This window comes from Moschus berezovskii, chromosome 17 (assembly GCF_049115385.1).
Source record: "Moschus berezovskii isolate FMDL1 chromosome 17, NW_MosBer_1.0, whole genome shotgun sequence".
NCBI classification, from domain to species: Eukaryota; Metazoa; Chordata; class Mammalia; order Artiodactyla; family Moschidae; genus Moschus; species Moschus berezovskii.
Genome location: NC_142476.1, coordinates 16,058,983 through 16,086,717, shown reverse-complemented (window position 1 = coordinate 16,086,717; position 27,735 = coordinate 16,058,983). Strand labels below are relative to the sequence as shown.

Sequence of the window (27,735 nt, the reverse complement as noted above, 5' to 3'; positions counted from 1 at the left end):
ACTCTAAAACAGCTTGAATGACAATAGTGTTTCAGTAAACAGTGAAGCCATGGTTTCTTACAATTACAGAGGGCTTAAACATGACCAGTATTTGCCAAAAACATAAAATAAAAGAACAAACCTAATGACATCATATCTGAAATGTCCAGTGACCGAACAGGGTTCATATTGTATAAGCTTCACTTATGGTACAAATGTTTTTGTAACCCATTTAAAGCAACCAAAGACCAAGAATTGAATTTCAAAGCCTGACAACTCCATTTGAGTACTGCAAACTCACAAGGAAATCCAAACCAGTGTAGAAACTTAAGCAAAGGGCTCAATTTATTGCAAATCATTCATAATTCTTTGTAGGAAACTTTTAAATAGCTGAATTGGATTTCTCTTGGGCATACCAAAACTCTTTGGCCAGAGTTCTTTCCTCGCTTTTTCTAGAGCAACACATTTATTTTTAATGTGCTTTATTCTATGTAAAATATTTTATACAGTTTCCTAAAATATTTTCTTTGAGGATTTATTAAACTAAAAATGTGGATTGCAAGAATAATTCTAGGCTGTGGTTTTCCTGAAAGGCGGTTTATGTTTTTTTCTTTTTATAATCATGTTCATTGATTTATTATGAAAAAATTTAATGAATATTTATACTTTCCTTTTTTTTCAGAAAAATGTTTAAAAACAGATATTGTAGTTGCCAATGGGTTTTTTTCTGAGTCAGAATATGCTTATTCTGTAAATAAAGAAACACAATATAAGTGTAAGCCAGGATATACAACAGCAGATGGAAGAACGGCAGGGACAGTTCGGTGTTTGCAAGGTGGCTGGTCGAGTCAACCCACTTGCATCAGTAAGTAATGTTATACTTTACTGTGATCTTTCTGAACCCTCAGAGTGGAAGTTTACTCCAACCTTGTTTTCTTTTTTTTCCTGCTTCTTCAGAGATTAGATGGCACCATGTAAAATGATGTCAAACTAATTTTTTAGAAATATATTGATAAAGTACAGGAATACTTCTATACCACATTAATTTAACTTCTTTGGTTATGTTTTTCCATGTCTTCAAGGAGATAATCCTTCTCTTAAGTCTATTTTTTTTTTCCCTAGAATAAATGCCATTATTTTGAAAATTGAAAAAAAAACAAACCTAATTAGATTTACAAAGCTTTGTGCCTGCATGCTAAGTCATCTCCGACTCTTTGCAACCCTATGGGCTGTAGCCCACCAGAATCCTCTGTCTCTAGGATTTTCCAGGCAAAAATACTGGAGTGGGTTGCCATGTCCTACGCCATTACAGAGCTTCAGGAAAAGCTGAATTTATTTGAGAGTGAGATCTTTGTGCACTTATCCTTCGCCATCTTCAAATTCTCAGTCTCGTGCAGCCAATTTCTTGTTCCTTTTAATTCAAGTCGTGAGTCCGAGGAATAAGCTTCATCCACAGTGTAGTGGTCCAAGGACACTAATACTCAGCTCTTTCAATCCATGATCTGATGCTCAGAGAAGGAGCAGGTCTAGAAATTCGTGTAATTTGTGAATATTTGAGAGGTATGGGTGGGTTTCAGGTTCTGGTTTCTAGGAAACTTACACTAACAATGGATTTCTTATTTTTACAGTTTTTCTTAGGGATAAAAAATGATAAATTGGTACTCTATAATGGCATAGGAAAAACCCTTAAATTTGGTAGAATTTGAAGTAATATAGGGCTTCATTGGTGGCTCAGATGGTAAGGAATCTGCTTGCAATGCAGGAGACCTGAGTTTGATGCCTGGGTCAGGAAGGACCCCTGGAGGAGGACATGGCTACCCACTCCAGGATTCTTGCCTGGAGAATCCCATGAACAGGGGAGCCTGGTGGGCTACAGTCCACGGGTTTGCAAAGAGTCAGACACGGCTGAGTGGCTAAAACTTTCACTTTTCTTAGGCAGAAGAGCTCTCCAAATGATGAAAGTATGCTTATATTATTCTTATATCTTTATAAAATAAATATGAAATTTATTTTAAGCAACTGGATGTGTAAAATTTGCATTTGGTGCCAGCTCTCTTTGTGAATGATCAACCAGGGATGAAGAAGCAGACAACACAGGGGCCACTTTTGACTTATTTAGGTAACAGTGGTTTTTAGAGAATTTGACAATGAAGAAAGGAATGTGCACGTAAATAGTTTTTACTTTTTAGTAATTGTATCAGAAGAACAAGTTACCACTGGCTGCTCCTCTTCTGTAAATGTGTATTAACTTTTAGAAATTGGATACATTAAAGCAATAAAATAATGGAATAAACTGGAGCTAATCAAAAAAACGACACTGATGCTGCTGCTGCTGCTGCTAAGTCACTTCAGTCGTGTCCGACTCTGTGTGACCCCATAGACGGCAGCCCACCAGGCTCCCCCGTCCCTGGGATTCTCCAGGCAAGAACACTGGAGTGGGTTGCCATTTCCACTGATGCTAGCAAATGTAAAAAAATAAAGTTAAAAAATTACATAAAGTTTCAAATAGGTGAAATTATTTCAAGGTGTTTGAAGTCAGGAAAGGGGGTTAGTGATTGGAAGGGGTCATAGAAGACTTTGAAAATGTGAGTAATACTTTATTTTTTCACCTGGAGGGTAATTATAGAGGTGTGTTGATTTTGTAATAATTTTCTGAATTTACACTGTTTACATTCTTCTACAAGATTTTTCTACTTCAGTAAGTTCATTCAGTTCAGTTCAGTTCAGTCGCTCAGTCGTGACTGACTCTCTGCGACCCCATGAATCACAGCACGCCAGGCCTCCCTGTCCATCACCAACTCCTGGAGTTCACTCAAACTCATGTCCGTCGAGTCGGTGATTCCATCCAGCCATCTCATTCTCTGTCGTCCCCTTCTCCTCCTGCCCCCAATCCCCCCCCAGCATCAGACTCTTCCAGTGAGCCAACTCTTCGCATGAGGTGGCCAAAGTATTGGAGTTTCAGCTTTAGCATCAGACCTTCCAATGAACACCCAGGATTGATCTCCTTTAGAATGGACTGCTTGGATCTCCTTGCAGTCCAAGGGACTCTCAAGAGTCTTCTCCAACACCACAGTTCAAAAGCATCAATTCTTCAGCTTTCTTCACAGTCCAACTCTCACATCCATACACATGGTATTAGAAGACAGTTTCCCATGAACAGTTTCACATTGCGGTGTGGTCCAGGCTTTCTGAACAAAGACCACTGGCAGATTTAGTTAAAGGATGATTAAATAGGAAAGACACCTTGGAAGTTAGAAGCAGTGTGTACCTCCAGCAAGATTTAGGGACTTCTCTCTAGGGTCATTTGCTGACATTCCAGAGTAGTGAAAATCGGGACCTTCCTTTTTGTCCTGAGGGGGAAGAGATCAGTATGCCAATTACCATATAAGAACTGGTCTAATAATTTTGAGGTTCCTTCCCCATGGACTTCCGTGGTAGCTCAGATGGTAAAGCGTCTGTTGACAATGCGGGAGACTCAGGTTTGATCCCTGGGTCGGGAAGATACCCTGGGGAAGGAAATGGCAACCCACTCCAGGACTCTTGCCTGGAAAATCCCATGAATGGAGGAGCCTGGTAGGCTACAGTCCATGGGGTCGCAAAGGGTTGGACACGACTCCGACTTGACTTTCACTTTCATTAGAATATATACTATAGCTGATCAGTTCAGTTCAGTTCAGTCGCTCAGTCGTGTCCGACTCTTTGCAACCCCATGAATCATAGCACACCAGGCCTCCTGGTCCATCACCAACTCCCAGAGTTCACTCAAACACATGTCCACCGAGTTGGTGATGCCATCCAGCCATCTCATTCTCTGTCGTCCCCGTCTCCTCCCACCCCCAATCCCTCCCAGCATTAGACTCTTTTCCAGTGAGTCAACTCGTCGCATGAGGTGGCCAAAGTATTGGAGTTTCAGCTTTAGCATCAGTCCTTCGAATGAACACCCAGGATTGATCTCCTTTAGAATGGACTGCTTGGATCTCCTTGCAGTCCAAGGGACTCTCAAGAGTCTTCTCCAGCACCACAGTTCAGAACTACATATATATGTGCTAAGTTGCTTCAGTCATATCCGACTCTTTGGGATCCTAGGGACTGTAGCCTACAAGGTACCTTTGTCCATGGGATTCTCCAGGCAAGAATACTGGAGTGGGTTGCCATGCCCTCTTCCAGGGATCTTCCTGAACTAGGAATCGAACCTGCATCTCTTAGTCTCCAATATGAGTAGGCAAGTTCTTTGCCACTAGCACCTCCTGGGAAGCCCATATATATATATTTACTATATAATATATAATATTATATAATAATATAATTTAATTATAATTATATAATACACAATAATGTATAATATATTATAATCATTATATATTATTTATATATTTACATATAATATAAAATATAAACATATTTTTATATAAATATATAAAATATAATACATAATATAAAATATATATTTTAAACAACAACTTACCCAGAAATGACATATAAAGAAAATGTAACTAAAACCAAGTTTTATTAAATTATTATTACTGGTATTTTCTATAAGGTCATTTATTTATCAGAACATAACGATCATTAAAGGTCAGTGTTGGCTTGTTGTGTGCTTGGAAGTAGAAATAAAATTTTGATTTTTAATTTGCCCCAGAGTCCTGTGACAAGCCGGTATTAGTGAATGCCAGAGTCAGGAATGATGTCACGTGGTTTCAGCTCAATGACAGGCTGAACTACGAATGCCACACGGGGTATGAAAACCAAGATGGACGCACCACAGGCTCCATTGTGTGTGGTGAAGACGGCTGGTCCCATTTGCCCATATGCCGTGGTAAGTACTTGCTTCTCTAAAAAATAAAAACAATGATGGATAGGTTTCTTTTTAGTAGGCTTTGTAGAAAGAGTTTCCCTGATAGCTCCACTGGTAAAGAATCCACCTGCAAAGCGGGAGACCTGAGTTTGATCCCTGCGTTGAGAAGATCCCCTGGAGAAGGGAAGGCTACCCACTCCAGTATTCTGGCCTGGAGGATTCCATGGACTGGAATGGAATGGAGAATTCCATTAAATTGCCAATAACAATACATGAAACTGGGTAGATTAAATAATATTTCTGAGATTATTAATTAGAAGATATTCCACTGTACTTTTTTGATGTGTGCCTGATCTATTGAAAAGTGCTTATTTTGTCTTGATTGTCACTTATATTTTCACATGTGAATTTCAATATAGAATCTTATAAATGAACAGAAGGCTAAAAGAGAAAGACACACACTTATATTCATTTATATATCCATTTCTAACTGAATCAGGTTTTCACAATGTCTTCATTTTTGTATACATAGTAGGTTGACCTGAAATAAATGGACGTCAGTTATTTTTCCAGCAATGAGCTTATTTGGGATCAGCAGAGTTTCAGCTTGGGGTCTGCAACCATGAAGAGTCACATGCAAGTCCCTGCATGGCAAGAGAAAAATAATTTTTTTATAGAGAAGAAGGAAGCGGGAGGGCTATGTAGTGGTTTTGCATTGGCTGAGTCCTTGCAGGAAAGAAGAGCCTTTCTTCTTCCTGTTGGGCTCTGCTATCTGCTTGGAGCATGAGAAACTGCTGGTCTCCTGGCTTTATTGAATTGAAAGTGAAAGTGAAATTGAAGTCACTCAGTCGTGTCTGACTCTTTGTGACCCCATGGACTGTAGCCTACCAGGTTCCTCTGTCCATGAGATTTTCCAGGCAGGGGTACTGGAGTGGGTTGCCATCTTCTCCAGGGGATCTTCCCGACCCAGGGATCGAACTCAGGCCTCCCGCATTGTAGGCAGACTCTTCATTGTCTGAGACACCAGGATGAGGTTTCTGTTAATATTTAACAAGTGATACAATATTTTACATTATACAGGGTATAATGGAAAGATTCAGAAAACCTAGAGGCTACTTAGACATGTGCTTTTCAAATTTTTGATATTTAGTTCCTTATTTATAAAATTAAGAATTGCATTTTAATATTCCCTCCTGCTTAGAATGAATTCAGTTCAGTTCAGTTCAGTCGCTCAGTTGTGTCTGACTCTTTGCAACCCCATGAATCACAGCACGCCAGGCCTCCCTCTCTATCACCAACTTCCGGAGTTCACTCAAACTCAGGTTTTATTCAGGCACTCCAGCTATCTACTTTTTAACATAATTATCATCTTTTATGTGAAAGTGTAGTGGAATATGTTGTATTTTAATTTTTATTTCTCAAAAGATGGATTTTCACATACTTTGACTGTGAACACTATTCCTATTCTATAAATAAATTATAAAAGTTAAGTTTTTATTGTTAACTAAACAAAGTAAATATTAATAATTTATAGGTAACTTCTCAGAACTTGTCTATAACAATCCTGAAGAGACTCTTATACAAAATTTTACCTGGATGTTCAACTGACTAGTTTTCTAAAGGGTCTTACACATACTTCTTGAATATAAATCTTTTAAAAGGCAAGAATATATGCTGCTCTGTATGTGAAGCTCCCTGAATCTTATTTTTACAAAGAAAATGCTAACTTCATTTTTGCAATGATTATTTCAATATATTCATTTACTTTAATTCTACTTTTAGAAACAGAATGTCATCTTCCATTTTTAGAAGCAAACGTAGATGCTTATCCAAAACAAGAAAAATACAAAGTTGGAGATGTGCTGAAATTTTCCTGCAGACAAAGACTTAAAAGGGTTGGGCCGGATTCAGTTCAATGCTACCAATTTGGATGGTCACCGAATTTTCCAACATGCAAAGGTCAGTGTTTATTTTAGGATTGATGAAATAAGAGTTAGATTTTTATATTAAATCCATGTATTTTATTGGCTCTTGTATTTGTAATCTGACAAACTGCAAAAAATACAGAAGGAGGAGGGGCGATAGACCATAGTAATTGAGTTGCATAGCTTGTTTAAATCATTTTTGTCAAGGGGTAATTCTCCCTCGTGTTTTGAAGTATATAAAGGGGTTTTAAAGATCAAAATATTGTAGCTGCAGTTAACAAGTGCTAGTGTTTTTTCTCCTTCAGTTCAGTTCAGTTCAGTCACTCAGTCGTGTCCAACTCTCTGTGACCCCATGAACCACAGCACGCCAGGCCTCCCTGTCCATCACCAACTCCCGGAGTTCACGCAAACTCATGTCCATTGAGTCGGTAATGCCATCCAGCCATCTCATTCTCTGTCGTCCCTGTCTCCTCCCACCCCCAACCCCTCCCAGCATCAGACCCTTTTCTTTTTTTTTTAATTTATTTTATTGGAGGCAAATTACCTTACATTAATATATTGGTTGGTTTTGTCACACATTGACATGAATCCGCCCTGGGTGTACATGTGCTCTCTCTCCCGAACCCCCCTCCCACCTCCCTCCTCCCCATATCCTCCCTCCATGTCATCCCCGTGCACCAGCCCCAAGCTTGTTTTATATCGAGTAAACCATTTTTACAATGATTTGATTATTCTCTTAATAAAATATAGCAAGGACCAAGCAATATTTTTTAAATTATATTTTTAACAAGACTAAGGAGAAAAACCTCATGCGACGAGTTGACTCACTGGAAAAGAGTCTGTATCATGAGTCCAGGTTTGACGCATGATACAGACTCTTTTCTAGTGAGTCAACTCGTCACATGAGGTTTTTCTCCTTAGTCTTGTTAAAAATATAATTTAAAAAATATTGCTTGGTCCTTGCTATATTTTTATTAAGAGAATAATCAAATCATTGTAAAAATGGTTTACTCGATATAAAACAATGACAATTTGTTACTTGCTTCAGACAACATTATTTTCATCAAGTTTTTGATCAAATTATTTTAAGTGTTTATGCTGCTGTTTAGTTGCTAAGTCATGTCTGACTCTTTGCGACCCCATGGACTGTAGCTCACCAGGCTCCTCTGTCCATCAGATTCCCCAGGCAAGAATACTGGAGTGGGTTTTCATTTCCTACTCCAGGGGAATCTTCCTGACCTAGAGATCAAACCCACAGCTCCTGCTTGGGAGGCGAATTCTTTACCACTGAGCCACCTGGAAGCCCAGGTGTTTATAAATATTATGTCATAAATTGTATGTGTATATCAAAGCACATACCTGATATTTATTTATGTAATAGCCTGGTTCTATAATAAATAACTTGCAATATACTGGTATTTGAGGACAACCAGGATATTTGGATATAGAAAGATTATAAGATTATAGTAAAAACTATTGCTAGTTTGAAGAAATGTAATATGATATTCTGTGCTGCTGCTAAGTCACTTCAGTCGTGTCCGACTCTGTGTGACCCCATAGACGGAAGCCCACCAGGCTCCACCATCCCTGGGATTCTCTAGGCAAGAACACTGGAGTAGGTTGCCATTTCCTTCTCCAATGATATTCTATAAGTGTAAGTAAATGTTCTTATTTCTTATATAGGGATTCTGAAGAATTTAGAAGTAAAATCTCACTGTTTATAATTTATTTTAAATTACTTCACAAAAAATTAAAAACAGCAAATTGTGTAAAATGTAACATTTATACATCTAGATGATCAGTATATGTGTTCATTATGCATTTTTCTTGTTTAATTTATTCAGAATTATTCTTACTAAAAACTCAAAATTTGAGAAAGAGAATAGTCAATACCCTATATACACTGTAAAAACAAACCTGAAAAAAATAAGAACGTAGTATAAATGTTATTTAGTTCTAGACCAAACAAAATTGGAACTCCATAATTTGCAATATTTAAGACTATTTAAGAATGAGATGGCTGGATGGCATCACCAACTCAATGGACATGAGTTTGAGTGAACTCCGGGAGTTGGTGATGGACAGGGAGGCCTGACGTGCTGTGATTCATGGGGTCGCAGAGAGTCGGACACGACTGAGCGACTGAACTGAACTGAAAGCATTATTTACACAGTTTATTTTGTGTTAGGGCAAGTGCGATCCTGTGGTCAACCTCCTCAACTGCCCAATGGAAAAATGAAATACATAAAGCAAGAAAAATATGAACACAATGAAATGGTGGAATATGATTGCAACCCTAATTTTGTAATGAAGGGGCCTAAGAAAATACAATGTATGGATGGAGAATGGACAACTCTGCCCACGTGTGTTGGTAAATAGATATTCACGTTTAAACAGGACAGTTACTTTTACTTTGTCTGTATGTATAAATACATATGTAAAAAGATAAAATATTTTAAAGGTAAGCATATTTTTCATGACCTTTTCTTAGAACCAGGGAAAGCATGTGGATTTATGCCTCAGCTTGAGAATGGCTATAGCCAGCCATCTGTCGCTCCCTATCGACACGGAGCCTCAGTGGTGCTAAGCTGCAGAAATGCATATACAATGATTGGAAATGCTACAGTTGCATGTATTGATGGAATATGGACCGAGCTTCCTAAGTGTGTTGGTGAGTATATGTTTCTCCATTTTGTATTTGATTGCTTATAACTTTTTAAAATCAATAAATATACCAGCACATGCTGGTGCCCACCAGATATTAAATTATTAGGACGTAAAACACTTGTTGCTTGCTCTTAATTACTTAATAAACTGAATGGTTAAGGATTTCCCTTGATCTACGAATATTGTGCAAAATTACTGAGACACTTAGTATCTGTGTATCAAGAACTTTTGCAACCTCTGCTTTATATGAATCCCAGACTGCTTTTTCCAGCCATCTGCTGCTCCATCCCCCCTTCAGCACGTGATGAAGCTATGCAGACAGATTACTTTTTTAGGCTTCGGGAAAGCCATGCTTTCTTTCTTTTAAAAAGACAACAACAGAGTACCTTGAAAAGTATAGTGGCACAGCTGGCATGCAGGGCTCGGCATTGAGTGGGCAGGTAAGAACAGTTAGTAAGTGGAGGAGGGCAAGGAGCTGGGAGACTGCAGAGCCGAAGAGGACTGGCCGAGTAAATGACAGCGCGCCTGCGCAGTGGGGTCCTGTCTGTCTTACGTCAACTGCGGTGGAGCTTTAAAGTGTGACTCCGGATGCAGTGTAACGACAGAGAGAAGGGTCCATAAGTCCCCTACATACGAACCTTCCAGCTGCAAACTTTCACATCCGTGTTTGCTGAAAGCTCTGTGCCTCTCCTCCCTCTTTACTCTCTTCCTGAAATGTCTTTCTCCATTTGAATCACATGTAAAACTATTCAGATAACTCTGCTATCTGCCTGTGCGTTTATTGTATAACGTTTATTCCATGTCTTGTTCCTAAGACACTTGTCTTCCTGTTTAGATTATAAGGTAGCAGAATAGCAGGGCCCATGTGCATGGAGCCAGTGCCTAATTCAGAGCCTTGGTAACCACTTCAGTTTGCACAAATTTAAAGCATCTTAAGAGTCGGACTTGGCAAACCACTTGAGTATGCTTGCCTTGAGAACCCCATGAACAGTATCAAAGGGCAAAATGATAGGATACTGAATGAGGAATTCCCCAGGTCGGTAGGTGCCCAGTATGCTACTGGAGATCAGTGGAGAAGTAACTCTAGAAGGAATAAAGGGATGGAGCAAAAACAAAACCAATACCCAGTTGTGGATGTGACCAATGACAGAAGCAAGGTCCGGTGCTGTAAAGAGCAATATTGCATAGGAACCTGGAATGTTAGGTCCATGAATCAAGGCAAATTGGAAGTGGTCAAACAGGAGATGGCAAGAGTGAACGTCAACATTCTAGAAATCAGTGAACTAAAATGGACTGGAATGGGTGAATTTAACTCAGGTGACCATTATATCTACTACTGTGGGCAGGAATCCCCTAGAGAAATGGAGTAGCCATCATGGTCAACAAAAGAGTCCGAAATGCAGTACTTGGATGCCATCTTAAAAACGACAGAATGATTTCTGTTCGTTTCCAAGGCAAACCATTCAATATTACAGTAATCCAGGCCTATGCCCCAACCAGTAACACTGAAGAAGCCCAAGTTGAACAGTTCTATGAAGACCTACAAGACCTTTTAGAACTAACACCCAAAAAAGATGTCCTTTTCATTATAGGGGACTGGAATGCAAAAGTAGGAAGTCAAGAAAAACCTGGAGTAACAGGCAAATTTGGCCTTGGAGCACAGAATGAAGCAGGGCAAAGGCTAATAGAGTTTTGTCAAGAGAACGCACTGGTCATAGCAAACACCCTCTTCCAACAACACAAGAGAAGACTCTACACATGGACATCACCAGATGGTCAACAGCGAAATCAGATTGATTATATTCTTTGCAGCCAAAGATGGAGAAGCTGTATACAGTTAGCAAAAACAAGACCAGGAGCTGACTGTGGCTCAGATTATGAACTCCTTATTGCCAAATTCAGACTTAAATTGAAGAAGGTAGGGAAAACCACTAGACCATTCAGATATGACCTCAATCAAATCCCTTATGATTATACAGTGGAAGTGGGAAATAGATTTAAGGGACTAGATCTGATTGATAGAGTGCCTGATGAACTCTGGACGGAGGTTCGTGACATTGTACAGGAGATAGGGACCAAGACCATCCCCATGGAAAAGAAATGCAAAAGAGCGAAATGGCTGTCTGAGGAGGCCTTACAAATAGCTGTGAAAAGAAGAGAAGCGAAAAGCAAAGGAGAAAAGGAAAGATATAAGCATCTGAATGCAGAGTTCCAAAGAATAGCAAGGAGAGATAAGAAAGCCTTCCTCAGTGGTCAATGCAAAGAAATAGAGGAAAACAACAGAATAGGAAAAACAAGAGATCTCTTCAAGAAAATTAGAGATTCCAATGGAACATTTCATGCAAAGATGGGCTCGATAAAGGACAGGAATGGTATGGACCTAACTGAAGCAGAAGATATTAAGAAGAGGTGGCAAGAATACACAGAAGAACTGTACAAAAAAGATCTTCACGACCAAGATAGTCATGATAACGTGATCACTGACCTAGAGCCAGACATCTTGGAATGTGAAGTCAAGTGGGCCTTAGAAAGCATCACTATGAACAAATCTAGTGGTGGTGATGGAATTCCAGTTGAGCTATTTCAAATCTTGAAAGATGATGCTGTGAAAGTGCTGCACTCAATACGCCAGAAAATTTGGAAAACTCAGCAGTGGCCACAGGACTGGAAAAGGTCAGTCTTCATTCCAATCCCAAAGAAAGGCAATGCCAAAGAATGCTCAAACTACCACACAATTGCACTCATCTCACATGCTAGTAAAGTCATGCTCAAAATTCTCCAAGCCAGGCTTCAGCAATATGTGAACCGTGAACTCCCAGATGTTCAAGCAGGTTTTAGAAAAGGCAGAGGCATCAGAGATCAAATTGCCAACATCCGCTGGATCATGGAGAAAGCAAGAGAGTTCCAGAAAACCATCTATTTCTGCTTCATTGATTATGCCAAAGCCTTTGACTGTGTGGATCACCATAAACTGTGGAAAATTCTGAAAGAGATGGGCATACCAGACCGCCTGACCTGCCTCTTGAGAACCCTGTATGCAGGTCAGGAAGCAACAGTTAGAACTGTACATGGAACAACAGACTGGTTCCAAATAGGAAAAGGAGTACGTCAAGGCTGTATATTGTCATCTTGCTTATTTAACTTATATGCAGAGTACATCATGAGGAACGCTGGGCTGGAAGAAGCACAAGCTGGAATCAAGATTGGTGGGAGAAATATCAATAATCTCAGATATGCAGATGACACCACCCTTATGGCAGAAAATGAAGAGGAACTCAAAAGCCTTGATGAAAGTGAAAGAGGAGAGTGAAAAGGTTGACTTGAAGCTTAACATTCAGAAAACAAAGATCATGGCATCTGGTCCCATCACTTCATGGGAAATGGAAAAACAGTGGAAACAGTGTCAGACTTTATTTTTTTGGGCTCCAAAATCACTGCAGATGCTGATTGCAGCCATGAAATTATTTTTATTTTTTTTATTTTTTCAGTACATAACATAGGATTTTTATTTTGCTTTATAGTTAAATACATTGTATGAGGACTCCCAACCACAATCCTTTGGTGAAACTAATACAGAAAAAAATTTAAGAGATAATTTGATAAAAATGAAAATAAAAGCTCAATAACATGAAATGCTATTGGCTAGAAATACACAGAAAATTATTCAAGATGAGAAACAGATTCATATATATAAGCTTAACTTCACTAGCTGAATTCAAACCTAACTTTATTTTTTTTTTCTCATGTTTTTATTTTTATTTTTTTTGTAATTAATTTATTTTTTATTGGAGGCAAATTATTTTACAATATTATATTGGTTGGTTTTGCCATACATTGACATGAATTCGCCCCAGGTTTACATAAGTTCCTCCTCCTGAACCCCCCTCCCACCTCCCTCCTCCCTTTATCCTCCCTCTGGGTCATCCCCGCATGCCAGCCCCGAGCATCCTATAACATGCGTTGACCCTGAACTAGTGATTCATTTCACATATGACAACATACGTGTTTCAATGTCATTCTCCCAAATCATCCCACCCTCACCCTCTCCCACAGAGTCCCAAAGACTGTTCTATACATCTGTGTCTCTTTTGCTGTCTCGTATACAGGGTTATCATTTGCATCTTTCTAAATTCCATATATATGCGTTAGTATGCTGTATTGGTGTTTTTCTTTCTGGCTTACTTCACTCTGTATAATAGGCTCCAGTTTCATCCACCTCATTAGAACTGATTCAAATGTATTCTTTTTAATGGCTGAGTAATACTCCATTGTGTATATGTACCAAAGCTTTCTTATCCATTCATCTGCAAATGGACATCTAGGTTGCTTCCATGTCCTGGCTATTATAAACAGTGCTGCAATGAACATAGGAGTACATGTGTCTCTTTCAATTCTGGTTTCCTCGGTGTGTATGCCCAGGAGTGCGATTGCTGGATCATATGGCAGTTCTATTTCCAGTTTTTTGAGGAATCTCCACACTGTTCTCCATAGTGGCTGTACTAGTTTGCATTGCCACCAACAGTGTAAGAGGGTTCCTTTCTCTCCACATCCTCTCCAGCATTTATTGCATGTAGACTTTTGGATAGCAGCCATTCTGACAGGTGTGAAATGGTATCTCATTGTGGTTTTGATTTGCATCTCTCTGATTATGAGGGATGTTGAGCATTTTTTCATGTTTGTTAGCCATCTTTATGTCTTCTTTGGAGAAATGTCTGTTTAGTTCTTTGGCCCATTTTTTGATTGGGTCATTTATTTTTCTGGAATTGAGCTGCAGGAGCTGCTTGTCTATTTTGGAGATTAATCCTTTATCAGTTGCTTCATTTGCTATTATTTTCTCCCATTCTGAAGGCTGTCTTTTCACCTTACTTATAGTTTCCTTTGCTGTGCAGAAGCTTTTGATTTTAATTAGGTCCCATTTGTTTATTTTTGCTTTTATTTCCAATATTCTGGGAGGTGGGTCATGGAGGATCCTGCTGTGATTTATGTCGGAGAGTGTTTTGCCTACGTTCTCCTCTAGGAGTTTTATAGTTTCTGGTCTTACATTTAGCTCTCTAATCCATTTTGAGTTTATTTTTGTGTATGGTGTTAGGAAGTGCTCTAGTTTCATTCTTTTACAAGTGGCTGACCAGTTTTCCCAGCACCACTTGTTAAAGAGACTGTCTTTTCTCCATTTTATATTCTTGCCTCCTTTGTCAAAGATGAGGTGTCCATAGGTGCGTGGATTTATCCTGGGCTTTCTATTTTGTTCCATTGATCTATATTTCTGTCTTGATGCCAGTACCATACTGTCTTGATGACTGTGGCTTTGTAGTAGAGCCTGAAGTCCGGCAGGTTAATTCCCCCAGTTCCATTTTTCTTCCTCAAAATTGCTTTGGCTATTCGAGGTTTTTTGTATTTCCATACAAATTGTGAGATTATTTGTTCTAGTTCTGTGAAAAATATCGTTGGTAGCTTGATAGGGATTGCATTGAATGTATAAATTACTTTGGGTAGTATACTCATTTTTACAATATTTATTCTTCCAATCCATGAGCATGGTATATTTCTCCATCTATTAGTGTCCTCTTTGATTGCTTTCAGTAGTGTTTTATAGTTTTCTATGTACAAGTCTTTCGTTTCCTTAGGTAGATATATTCCTAAGTATTTAATTCTTTTCGTTGCAACAGTGAATGGAATAGTTTCCTTAATTTCTCTTTCTATTTTCTCATTATTAGTGTATAGGAATGCAAGGGATTTCTGTGTGTTGATTTTATATCCTGCAACATTACTGTAATCATTGATTAGCTCTAGTAGTTTTCTGGTAGAGTCTCTAGGGTTTTCTGTGTAGAGGATCATGTCATCAGCGAACAGTGAAAGTTTTACTTTTTCTTTTCCAATTTGTATTCCTTTTATGTCTTTTTCTGCTCTGATTGCTGTAGCCAAAACTTCCAGAACTATGTTGAAGAGTAGTGGTGAGAGTGGGCACCCTTGTCTTGTTCCTGACTTTAGGGGAAATGCTTTCAGTTTTTCACCATTGAGGATAATGTTTGCTGTGGGTTTGTCATATATAGCTTTTATTATGTTGAGGTATGTCCCTTCTATTCCCACTTTCTGGAGGGTTTTTATCATAAATGGATGTTGAATTTTGTCTAAGGCTTTCTCTGCATCTATTGAGATAATCATATGATTTTTATTTTTCAGTTTGTTAATGTGGTGTATTACGTTGATTGATTTGCGGATATTGAAGAATCCTTGCATTCCTGGGATAAAGCCCACTTGGTCATGATGTATGATCTTCTTAATATGTTGTTGGATTCTGATTGCTAGAATTTTGTTAAGGATTTTTGCATCTATGTTCATCAGTGATATTGGCCTGTAGTTTTCTTTTTTTGTGGGATCTTTACCAGGTTTTGGGATTAGGGTGATGGTGGCCTCATAGAATGAGTTTGGAAGTTTCCCTTCCTCAGCAATTTTCTGGAAGAGTTTGAGTAGAATAGGTGTTAGCTCTTCTCTAAATTTTTGGTAGAATTCGGCTATGAAGCCGTCTGGACCTGGGCTTTTGTTTGCTGGAAGATTCCGGATTACATCCTCTAGTGCTTGTGATGGGTCTGTTCAGATTTTCTATTTCTTCCTGGTTCAGTTTTGGCAAGGTGTACTTTTCTAGGAATTTGTCCATTTCTTCCAAGTTATTCATTTTATTGACATATAATTGCTGATAGTATTCTCTAATAATCCTTTGTATTTCTGTGTTGTCGGTTGTGATCTCTCCATTTTCATTTCTAATTTTATTGATTTGGTTCTTCTCCCTTTGTTTTTTGATGAGTCTGGCTAGTGGTTTGTCAATTGTATTTACCTTCTCAAAGAACCAGCTTTTGGCTTTGTTGATTTTTGCTATGGTCTCTTTTGTTTCTTTTGCATTTATCTCTGCCCTAATTTTTACAATTTCTTTCCTTCTACTGACCCTGGGGTTCTTCATTTCTTCCTTTTCTAGTTGCTTTAGATGTAGAGTTAGGTTATTTAGTTGACTTTTTTCTTGTTTCTTGATGTGTGCCTGTATTGCTATGAACTTCCCCCTTAACACTGCTTTTACAGTGTCCCAGAGGTTTTGGGTTGTTGTGTTTTCATTTTCATTCATTTCTATGCATATTTTGATTTCTCTTTTGATTTCTTCTATAATTTGTTCATTATTCAGCAGCGTGTTGTTCAGCCTCCATATGTTGGCATTTTTGATAGTTTTTCTCTTGTAATTGAGATCTAATCTTACTGCATTGTGATCAGAAAAAATGCATGGAATGATTTCAACTTTTTTGAATTTACCAAGGCTAGATTTATGGCCCAGGATGTGATCTATCCTGGAAAAGGTTCCGTGTGCGCTTGAGAAAAAGGTGAAATTCATTGTTTTGGGGTGAAATGTCCTATAGATATCTATTAGGTCTAACTGGTCTATTGTATCATTTAAAGTTTGTGTTTCCTTGTTAATTTTCTGTTTAGTTGATCTATCCATAGATGTAAGTGGGGTATTAAAATCTCCCACTATTATTGCATTATTGTTAATTTCCCCTTTCATACTTGTTAGTAATTGTCTTACATATTGCGGTGCTCCTATGTTGGGTGCATAAATATTTATAATTGTTATATCTTCATCTTGGATTGATCCTTTGATCATTATGTAGTTTCCTTTTTTGTCTCTTTTCACAGCCTTTGTTTTAAAGTCTATTTTATCTGATATGAGTATTGCTACTCCTGCTTTCTTTTGGTCTCTATTTGCATGGAATATCTTTTTCCAGCCCTTCACTTTCAGTCTGTGTGTGTCCCTCGTTTTGAGGTGGGTCTCTTGCAGACAACATATATGGGGGTCTTGTTTTTGTATCCATTCAGCCAGCCTTTGTCTTTTGGTTGGGGCATTCAACCCATTTACGTTTAAGGTAATTATTGATAAGTATGATCCCGTAGCCATTTTCTTTATTGCTTTGGGTTCGAGTTTATACACCCTTTCTGTGTTTCCTGTCTAGAAAAGATCCTTTAGCATTTGTTGGAGAGCTGGTTTGGTAATGCTGAATTCTCTCAGCTTTTGCTTGTCTGTAAAGCTTTTGATTTCTCCTTCATATTTGAATGAGATCCTTGCTGGGTACAGTAGTCTGGGCTGTAGGTTATTTTCTTTCATCACTTTAAGTATGTCTTGCCATTCCCTCCTGGCCTGAAGAGTTTCTGTTGAAAGATCGGCTGTTATCCTTATGGGAATCCCCTTGTGTGTTATTTGCTGTTTTTCCCTTGCTGCTTTTAATATTTGTTCTTTGTGTTTGATCTTTGTTAATTTGATTAATATGTGTCTTGGAGTATTTCGCCTTGGGTTTATCCTGTTGGGGACTCTCTGGGTTTCTTGGACTTGGGTGATTATTTCTTTCCCCATTTTAGGGAAGTTTTCAACTTTTATCTCCTCAAGTATTCTTTCATGGTCTTTCTTTTTGTCTTCTTCTTCTGGGATTCCTATGATTCGAATGTTGGAGCATTTAACATTGTCCCAGAGGTCTCTAATATTGTTCTCATTTCTTTTAATTTGTTTTTCTTTTTTCCTCTCTGTTTCATTTATTTCTACAATTCTATCTTCTAACTCGCTTATCCTGTCTTCTGCCTCTGTTATTCTACTGTTTGTTCCTTCCAGAGTGTTTCTGATCTCATCTATTGCATTATTCATTGTATATTGACTCTTTTTTATTTCCTCTAAGTCCTTATTAAACCTTTCTTCCATCTTCTCAATCTTTTTCTCCAGGTTATTTATCTGTAACTCCATTTTGCTTTCAAGATTTTGAATCATTTTCACCATCAAAATTCGAAATTCTTTATCAGGTAGATTCCCTATATTTTCCTCTTTTGTTTGTGTTGATGGGCATTTATCTTGTTCCTTTACTTGCTGGGTATTTCTCTGCCTCTTCATCTTGCTTATAATGCTTTGCTTGGGGTGGCCTTTCCCTCTTCTGGCCGTTTGTGGAGTTCTCTTTATTATGTAGTTTCCTCGTTGTGTGTGGGGTTGGACAGGTGACTTGTCAAGGTTCCCTGGTTACGGAAGCTTGTGTCGGTGTTCTGGTGGGTGGAGCTGGATTTGTTCTCTCTGGAGTGCAATGAAGTGTCCAGTAATGAGTTATGAGATGTCAGTGGGTTTGGAGTGACTTTGGGCAGCCTGTATATTGAAGCTCAGGGCTAGTTTCCTGTGTTACTGGAGAATTTGTGTGGTATGTCTTGCTCTGGAACTTGTTGACCCTTGGGTGGTGCTTGGTTTTAGTGTAGGTATGGAGACATATGATGAGCTCCTATCGATTAATGTTCCCTGGAGTCAGGAGTTCTCTGGTGTTCTCAGGATTCAGGCTTAAGCCTCTTGCCTCTGGTTTTTGGTCTTATTCTTGGAGTAGCCTCTAGACGTCTCTATCTGTCATTTCCAAGGTGGATCCCTCTGTTTTAGCTTCTATTTGCTGGTCTCTTCAGTGTCTAATTTCCACCCTGATACTAGGGGGTGGGTGGACACTTTTTAAGGCTCAGTTGTTCAGTCCTGTTCTGGGAAGGGAGGAACGCTGCAGACGAATATCTCTGGCGTCTGTGGGGAGTGCTCGTAGTGTCTCAGCCACACTGGGTTTGCCCTCGCTCACAGCGCATGTGCTGTCCCAGTCTACACTGCACAGGCTCTAGGTTGCTCTGCCGGGAACTGTCCGAGGCCGGCGCCGGGTTGTATGCACTTCCCAGGTCTGAGCGGCTCAAGTTCAGGTTCTCGGGTACTCCACAAAGGCGCAGACTTGGTTGGGCCTGCGTTTTGTGCCTTCCCCGTCCGAGCAGCTCAGGGGACCAGGTGTTTGGCAAGTGCTGTCTCTGCGACTTATTGCCTCCCCAGTCCCCGCCACTCAGTTTTCTGGGTATACAACTGGCGCACCTTCTCAGGGGGATATCGACCGGCCCGAGCCCAAGAAGTCCTGATTAGCAACAAGCCTGTCTTCAGTTTGTATCAGATGCCTTTCTGGGGCCGCGGTTGCCCGCTCCGGCTCTGGCTGCGCTCCCTGCCTGTCTCGGCGGGGGATGGGGGATGGGCCGACCGCAGCCGGCTCGCTCTGCTCAGTCCTTTATTCTGTGAGCGGGGCTGGCCGAGTCTTGGGTTAGAGCTTTCTGCCTTTTCGTGGGAAAGCTATCCCACAGTCTGCTTTGCTCTCCCCAGTTCTCTCAAATTGTTCTCGTGGCATTCAAGCCCAGTCCTCTCTCTAAGCAGTTCAGCCGGCTCCTCCCTGCCCAGCCCCCGCTTGCTAATGGCGTATGCAGGCATCTGCGCTGCTTCTCCGCTGGGAGTTACCGTTTGGCGGGTAATCTGTGGGTTTTTAAAAAATCTTAAAAAAAAAAAAGAGGGTTATGTGGCCCTCTGAGCTTCCAAGGCTCACCACAGATTCACCAGTGAGATTGTTTCCTGGTGTTTGGAAACTTCTCTCTTTTTAAAGCCTCCCTTCCCGAGATGGAGCTCCGTCTCTACTTCTTTTGTCTCGCTTTTTATCTTTTATGTTTTTTCCTACCTCCTTTCGAAGACAATGGGCTGCTTTTCTGGGTGCCTGACGTCTTCTGCCAGCATTCAGAAGTTGTTTTGTGGACTTTACTCCGCGTTCAAATGTTCTTTTGATGAATTTGTGGAGGAGAGAGTGGTCTCGCTGTCCTATTCCTCCGCCATCTTGTTCCTCCCGTTGCAGCCATGAAATTAAAAGACGCTTACTCCTTGGAAGGAAAGTTATGACCAACCTTGATAATATATTAAAAAGCAGAGACATTACTTTGCCAGCAAAGGTCCATCTAGTCAAGGCTATGGTTTTTCCCGTGGTCATGTATGGATGTGAGAGTTGGACTGTGAAGAAAGCTGATTGCCGAAGAATTGATGCTTTTGAACTGTGGTGTTGGAGAAGACTCTTGAGAGTTCCTTGTACTGCAAGGAGATCCAACCAGTCCATTCTAAGGGAGATCGATCCTGGGTGTTCATTGGAAGGACTGATGCTAAAGCTGAAACTGCAATACTTTGGCCACCTCATGCGACGAGTTGACTCACTGGAAAAGACTCTGATGCTGGGAAAGGTTGGGGGCGGGAGAAGGGGACGACAGAGAATGAGATGGCTGGATGGCATCACTGACTCTCTGGACATGAGTTTGAGTGAACTCCGGGAGTTGGTGATGGACAGGGAGGCCTGGCGTGCTGTGATTCATGGGGTCGCGGAGAGTCGGACACGACTGAGCGACTGAACCGAACTGAACTGAAGACTATGTGTCAGGAACTCTTTCACAATAGCTTTTAGTTGGCATTGCAGAGGCGCCTCCTCTAGGGTGGGGTCCATGTGGTGCCAGCCTTCTGTCTTATATCACACCCCCGGACCCTCCTTTCCGTTAGTCTAGGCTTTCTCACAGACATAGGGTTTCTCACAGTCATCTGTAAAGCTTTACTTGACCTTTTAGCTGAATACAGCAACCTGTGCATTCAGCTCTTATGTTAAGCTTCGACATATGTTTTACAGATTTCTCATTAGTACCATTTTCTGCATACGTTTCTGCCCCAGTCTCTTAGAGATTTTATTGGTAAATAGGACCTTTTATTATCTTATATATTTGAAGCATTATACTTTTATATGCAAGATAATAACAGAATTTTTATGTCAATTTTCTTTTCAGCAACCTTGCTGAATTCCTATATTAGTTCTCAGAATAAATTTGGATTTTTTTTATTTCTATAAATGGGCTTCCAAGGTGGTGCTAGTGGTAAAGAATTTGCATGCCAATGACTTAAGAGATGCCAGTTCAATCCCTGGGTCAGGATGATCCCTTGGAGAAGGAAATGGCAACCCACTCCAGTATTCTTCCTGGGAAATCCCATGGACAGAGGAGCCTGGAGGGCTACAGTCTATAGGGTTAGGGTTGCAAAGGGACAGGCACAACTGAGCAGCTGAGCATTTCTATAAATAATTACTATTTGATCTTTTTTTTATTTCATTGCATCAGCCTGGAAAATACCTCTGTGTGGTCCCAAAGTAAGAACTAAAATAATAATTATGTAGCCTGAGTTACAGCACATTCTGGGGTGTTTGGAGTCTTCTCTTAGGGAAAGAGAGACCAGGACCCAGGCCTGATCTCTGCTCTTCCTGTTTTCCTAATTTCCTCTACCCCAGATTTTCAGATTAGTTTGCTTACATGTTTCCTCCACGGAAGTCATAAGCTTTATTCCAAGTTTTTCTTTCGGTCTGTCTGCTCTATTCCCTTGCATCCCAGCAGTCTCTGGACTTTCGGCCACAATGCCTAAGCATTTGCCAGTTTTTTTCCTGACAAAGTCAGTTGCCTAGTAGTATCTAATTCTGTGACCCCATGACTCTTTGAGCCCGCCAGGCTCCCCTGTCCTTGGGATTTCTCAGACAAGAATACCAGAGTGGGTTGCCATTTCCTCCTCCAGGGGATCTTACCAACCCAGGGACTGAACCCAAGTCTCCTGCATTGCAGATAGACTCTACTGCTGAGCCACTAGGGAAGCCCAGCAAAGTCAGATCCTGGCCTCCTTTGTTCCATTTCCAACAATCTCATAAAGTCTTTACTTTTGAACTTTAAAGACTAGCAGATTCTCTGTTGCTGCTCTTTCAGATTCTAAAGTAGATTGCCCAGGGCCACTCCTTCCCCATTTCCTTGGCTTCTGGATCATCAGCTGGCCCCCTTACTCCTGGGGATGAAAACTCCCGGGGTTAGCTGCTGATCCCCTTTGAGTCTGACAGACCCCTGGTCACTGGCCCTCCGCGATGACCCACTGAGAGGAACTGCCTCCCACCCCCAGGAAGGTGCAAACTGTATGCGCTCATGGTCGCCAATCATGTAGAAGTGGGACACGGACCTCCAATCAGCAGCATCACTTGGGGGACATTTAAAGCAGGAATTAATGGAGAAAAAGGACTTATCAGCAGAAAGAAGCAGAGCCCTCCATGTCTCATTATTCCATCTTTGACACACGAAGGGGAAGGTCCCATAGCAATCTATGTATTTGTGGACAAAAGCAGGGGAAGTGTAATACTACAAACCACCTCCACAAGCAAGAGACCTTTCAGAAGTGCGAGTTTTGAGGGTCCACAGGGGAGGGCTGGCGTGCGGCCCTCCATGGGGTTAAAAAGAGTCAGACGCGACTTGGTGACTGAACAGCAACAAAGAGTCATATCAGGGAAGCTCTCCCCGGCACGTGCTCTGACTTACTGACTCGGGGTCTTTGCTAAGCTTCTGAAATGCGGGAATAATTGAACCTCAAGTAACATCCAGATTTATCTCTCTTTATTAATACGATACTGCTACAGACTTATTCGTGCATCACCTCTTTTTATTACTTGAATGCTTTGAAAATATTTCTTCACCATGATTTAGTGGGTACCTTTTCTTGCCTTTAAGCATTAGACTGAACGTAGCTACGTGAGGACTGACCTTCAGTCAAAGCCCTGGACCTAAGCAACCCATCTTGCACTCTCATTTCCCAAAAGACTTTCTGATACATTTTTTTGTCGTTCAAACACAGGCTATAGTTTTTTGCTTTCTTTTACTTTTTTTTGACAGCACAGCCTACCTCATGTAATGAAATGAAGAATAATTTCATAGGATGATACTTAAATGCATCAAGCATAATTTAATGATACCATAAATATTTCAGATATTTTATTGAAACATTGCTTAGTTTCTGTTTCTTAGTCTTATTGTGTATGGATATCTTCCTTTTTTAATAGCAACAAACCAACTTAAGAGGTGTGAAAAACCAAGGTTTTATGCACGAGGACAGTTAAGTCCATATATGTATGAATTTAATCACAATGCCAGAGTAAGTTACAAATGTGCTGGGAAGAGTACGTACTTACAAACAGTCTGCATCGACGGGAAGTGGGACCCTGAACCAGACTGCCTAGGTAAGATGTGTTTGAAAGAGTTTGTGGATCCTTTGCTTCTTCACCAGAAAAATGCTCTTGAAATTAACATGCTTTTAAATTAAATTGTTTACTGTGATTTATCATCATAAAATTGGAAGGTAAAGTTAGAAACTGCTCATAACCATGGACAGAGGAGCCTGGCAGGCGCTCAGAGAAGGTAACTGGTGGCCAGTTTTTCTATACACCAAGATTATACTCATTAATGATTACGGAATAAAGAAAATTTGAAACGTAGGACGGACTAAGAATTTACCACTTAAAGACTCATTTCGAAAGAGATCATATCAAATATGCATGATGGAATACTAACTCCTAACGAAAGAGTATGATGGCTGGGACTTACCTAGTGGTGCAGAGATTAAGATTTTGCTTTCCAAGGCTAGGGATATGGGTTCCTAACCCAGTCCAGGATCTAAGATCCCGCATGCCTCAGGGCCAAGAAACCAAAACATAAAACAGAAGCAATATTGTAAAAAATTCAATAAAAACCTTAAAAACTTTCTGGGTATGATGGCATTAGAAATTGTGAAGGAGAAAAATATTTGAATATATAATTAAATTTAAATAATGATTTTAAGCAGATAAGTTAACTATAATTTGTCTAAAGTAAAATTTTTCATTTGTATTAAATATTTTATTTTTCAACATATTTTAATTTTTTTATATTAGGAAGTGAATATTGTTCTGAGAGTTTCAAGAACTTGTTATATGCCTGTGGAATGTTTACTTAAATGAACCAGCTATAGTTCACTGTTACAGTCCCAGTGTTAAGACCCTATAGATCACTTTCATAACCACAAATAAGTAATATTTAAAAGTAATAATGAAATTGACCTCCTCCTCTTCTTTCCTCTTGTGAAATAATTCACTTCCAAATAACCTAATGGAGTAGTATTTAAAATACTAAGAAGTGTATTATAATTGTAAAACATACAGTAAAACCTATGAAATGCACAATAACCAAAATTTAGAGTGACATTCAGAGCCTTAAATGCATATTTTTTAGGAAAAAATAAACCTGTGTGTGTGTGTATATATATATACACACACACACATTAAATAAATATATAGCTAGGGAAAACATACATTCCAGATATTAAGAAGAGAAAGAAATAATAAAAGTAAAGGCAGAAAGAAGTGAATGAAATAGAATATTTTACTTACAGTTGATTCCTTAAGTAAAACTAATTCTTAAAAAGATTAAGCAGAGCTAGCTGTCTAACCAATTTTACTCTAATTAAGAAGAATGGTGGGAAGTCTGAAAAAAGTGTTCTGCAACCAAAAAGTAGATGAAAATACAAATTTAGGGAAATAGGAGAATAAAATTTTTTAAAGTAATTTAGGGACTCCCCTGGTGATCCAGTGGTTAGGACTCTGCATTTTCACTGTTGAGGGCAAAGGTTTAAATCCCTGGTTGGGGAACTAAGATCCGCTACGTGGTGCAGTAAAAAAAAAAAAAAAAAAAAAAGCTCTGCAGAGAAGCACCACGAGACAGCAGCCTCTGTGTGGGGATGTGCTGAAGGAGGGCACCCCCATGAGGCTTGGTCAGGAGGTGGGCCTGCGGTTCTGACTGCAGTGCTTTGGCATTAAGGTGACCATTTAAAGTGTTTCCCTAAGAACAAGTCCAGTGACCTAAAAAGAGTTAATTCCTAGTCAGACAGATGCATTCTAACCACATCCACCAGCAGTCACTGTTCTGTTTAGAAGAAAATGCAGATTATGAGAATCTTTTATTGCCATCAGAGTTTAGGCTGTTGACCCTCCCTCCCATCTCCCTCCCCATCCCACCCCTCTGGGTTGTTCCAGAGCCCGGGTTTGAGTTCCCTGAGTCATACAGCAAATTCCCACTGGCTATCTATTTTACATATGGTATTGTAAGTCTCCATGTTACTAACTCCATACATCTCTAGAGGGAGGTTCAAGAGAGAGGGGACATATGTATACCTATGGCTGATTCATACTGATGTGGGCAGAAACCAACAAAATTCTTTAAAATTATCCTTCAATTAAAAAATAAATTTAAAATAAAAAAAAGAGTAGTTGGTCAAGGAATCCCTTGGCTGATTCTGTCATTACTGTTGCTATTTATATATAATTTTTGTTCTAACTTGTTTGAATCACATGCACATAACTTTTTTGAATCATGTGGGTTAGCTAGAAAAATTTAAAAGTGTTAATTTGAAAAATTATACAAGAGTCCTGACAGCATAGTGAGCAGGAGATAGAAAGGGGCACCTGAGTAATTTTAAATCAATTATTATAACACAGACGTGCTTTTTAAACCAAAGCTATGTTAACATAGAATACAGGTATTACTATAGCACAGTATATGTTGTTGTGGTTTAGATGCTAAGTCCAACTCCATGGACTGGAGCCCACCAGGCTCCTCTGTCCATGGGATTCTCCAGGCGAGAATACTGGAGTGGGTTGCCATAACCTCCCAGGAGATCTTCCCAACCCAGGGATCGAACCCAAATCTCCTTCATTGGCAGGTGGAGTCTTCAACCACTGAGCCACCAGGGAAGCCCAGCACTGTATACACTGTATGTATATGCATACATACGTATGTGTTTGTGTATATGTGTGCATGCAGAGAAAGAGTGAGAGAGTTAGTTACTGGCTGTCCCATTATACTGAAATATCATCTTGTTGAGCTGTTTCTCCTCAGCTTTTATTAATCAAATAATGCAATTTTTTGTAGGAAAAAAGAAACAACTGTGCCCACCTCCACCTCAGATTCCTAACGCTCAGAACATGCTAACCACAGTGAATTATCAGGAAGGAGAAAAGGTTGCTGTTCTCTGTAAAGAAAATTATACATTTCTGGAAGCAAAAGAGCTTGTGTGCAAAAGTGGACAATGGCAGTCCTTACCACACTGTGTAGGTCAGTATTTGTTTCTAAATAATGTTGTTTAAAAAGAGGTTTCTGATCTTTGCTTTATCTAAAGAACAGGAAAAAAACTTATGACTTATTTATTACACAATATTCTGAAGCATTAAACTGTCATCTAGTTACCCAATTCTGTCCATGGTTTAAACTGTTTCTTTGAGGTGTATCTCCAACAGTGACCAGAGAAGAAACAGGTTCGAGACCTTCACTGAAAAACTTGACTCTATTCATTAGAATTACTCACATCCAGCGTTAGGATGTAGAGCGGGCAATCTGAGAGTGGTCAAGGCCAGGGTCTGAATTTGGTAATTGCTGCTGGAGAGATGATGTGAAAGCTTTGGGACGGGCTGAGAACACATGAAGAGTTTACATGTCTAAACAAGAGAGAAAGAGGGCAGAGAGGGACAGCCAGACGAGAACGCAGGAGATAAACCGAGGGAGGCTGCTAAAATAATTCCAGGACCCGATTGCAATGTGGGGGTGCTACCCCTCGTTCTCCAAGCGAGTGCCCTACAATTTGACTCACTTCTAACACTGTCTACCCAGAGACAGCCTCAGATCTCACAGGCTAAGGACTCAGTCTTACAAGACTGCTCCCTGCGGCCCCTGTTCAGATGCCGGTTTCATGTCCAGGTTGTGACCTGTGCTTCTGATTGACCAGGTATAGATGAAGTTTTCCATGACCCTCCCCTTGGGTTCCGTTACTTTGCTGGAGAAGCTCACCACACTCAGAAGCAGTCTACTCACTAGATCACCATTATATCACAAAAGGGGACACCTCGGGAACAGCCAGATGAAAGCCACACTCAGGACAAAGTGTGGGGGAGGGTGCAGAGCTGCCATGCCCCCTCCAGGCATAGCTCTTCCCGCATCTTCCCACAGGAAGCCCTGTGGACCCTGTGAACCTTTTGGGGGTTATGGAAGCTTCAGTACGTTGGCCCCATTGATCAAATCTGTGGCTATGGGTGATGGATTTGCCCTCCAGCCCCTCTGCCCTCCCTGTAGGTCAGGGTGGGACTGAAAGTTTCAGCCTTCTAATCACATGGTGGTTCTCTTGGCAACCAGAGCATCCTTGTGTTATCAAAGGGCTTTCCAAAAATCGCCTCATTGATGAAACAAAGGCACCTTGATTGCTTTCCATTTTTAAGATTCCAAGGGTTTCTAGAGTTCTGTGCAAGAAGCAGGAGTCAGACCAAATGTTTGCTTCTTTTTAAAAGTCACAGCACCACAACTGGTGTCCCAGAAGCAATGCCAATGGTATAAGTAAAAAAAGAGACATAGGCATTTAGAACAGTCTTTGGGACTCTGTGGGAGAGGGTGAAGGTGGAATGTTTGGGGAGAATGGAATTGTAGCATGTATATTATCATAAGTGACCAGTCCAGGTTCGACGCATAAATTTTCCTCTGTTCATTACTTTGAAAAAAAAACAAAAACTTATTTTAAAATGTTATTTGACAGGATGGCAACCATTTCAAAGACTGCTTAGGACTGGGCAAGATGCCTGAGAATTGAACGGTGGATTTAACAAGGAGCCCAGCCTGGTGCTCTGT

General features: G+C 40.1%; 1 protein-coding gene across 5 annotated transcripts in view; it reads left to right on the top strand.

The window, feature by feature from the left end:
• The window catches only part of CFHR5 (complement factor H related 5), a 41,821-nt gene that overhangs the window by 7,005 nt on the left and 7,081 nt on the right, over positions 1–27,735 (top strand). For 4 of the 5 annotated variants that reach the window (XM_055418983.2, XM_055418982.2, XM_055418981.2 and 1 more), the window contains 7 exons: positions 662–844; positions 4,619–4,795; positions 6,557–6,733; positions 8,888–9,070; positions 9,191–9,370; positions 23,097–23,273; positions 25,996–26,178. In XM_055418983.2, coding sequence (XP_055274958.2) covers positions 662–844; positions 4,619–4,795; positions 6,557–6,733; positions 8,888–9,070; positions 9,191–9,370; positions 23,097–23,273; positions 25,996–26,178 — 1,260 coding nt within the window. The remainder of the gene's footprint in view (positions 1–661; positions 845–4,618; positions 4,796–6,556; positions 6,734–8,887; positions 9,071–9,190; positions 9,371–23,096; positions 23,274–25,995; positions 26,179–27,735) is intronic. The other variant, XM_088845230.1, reaches the window with a different exon arrangement.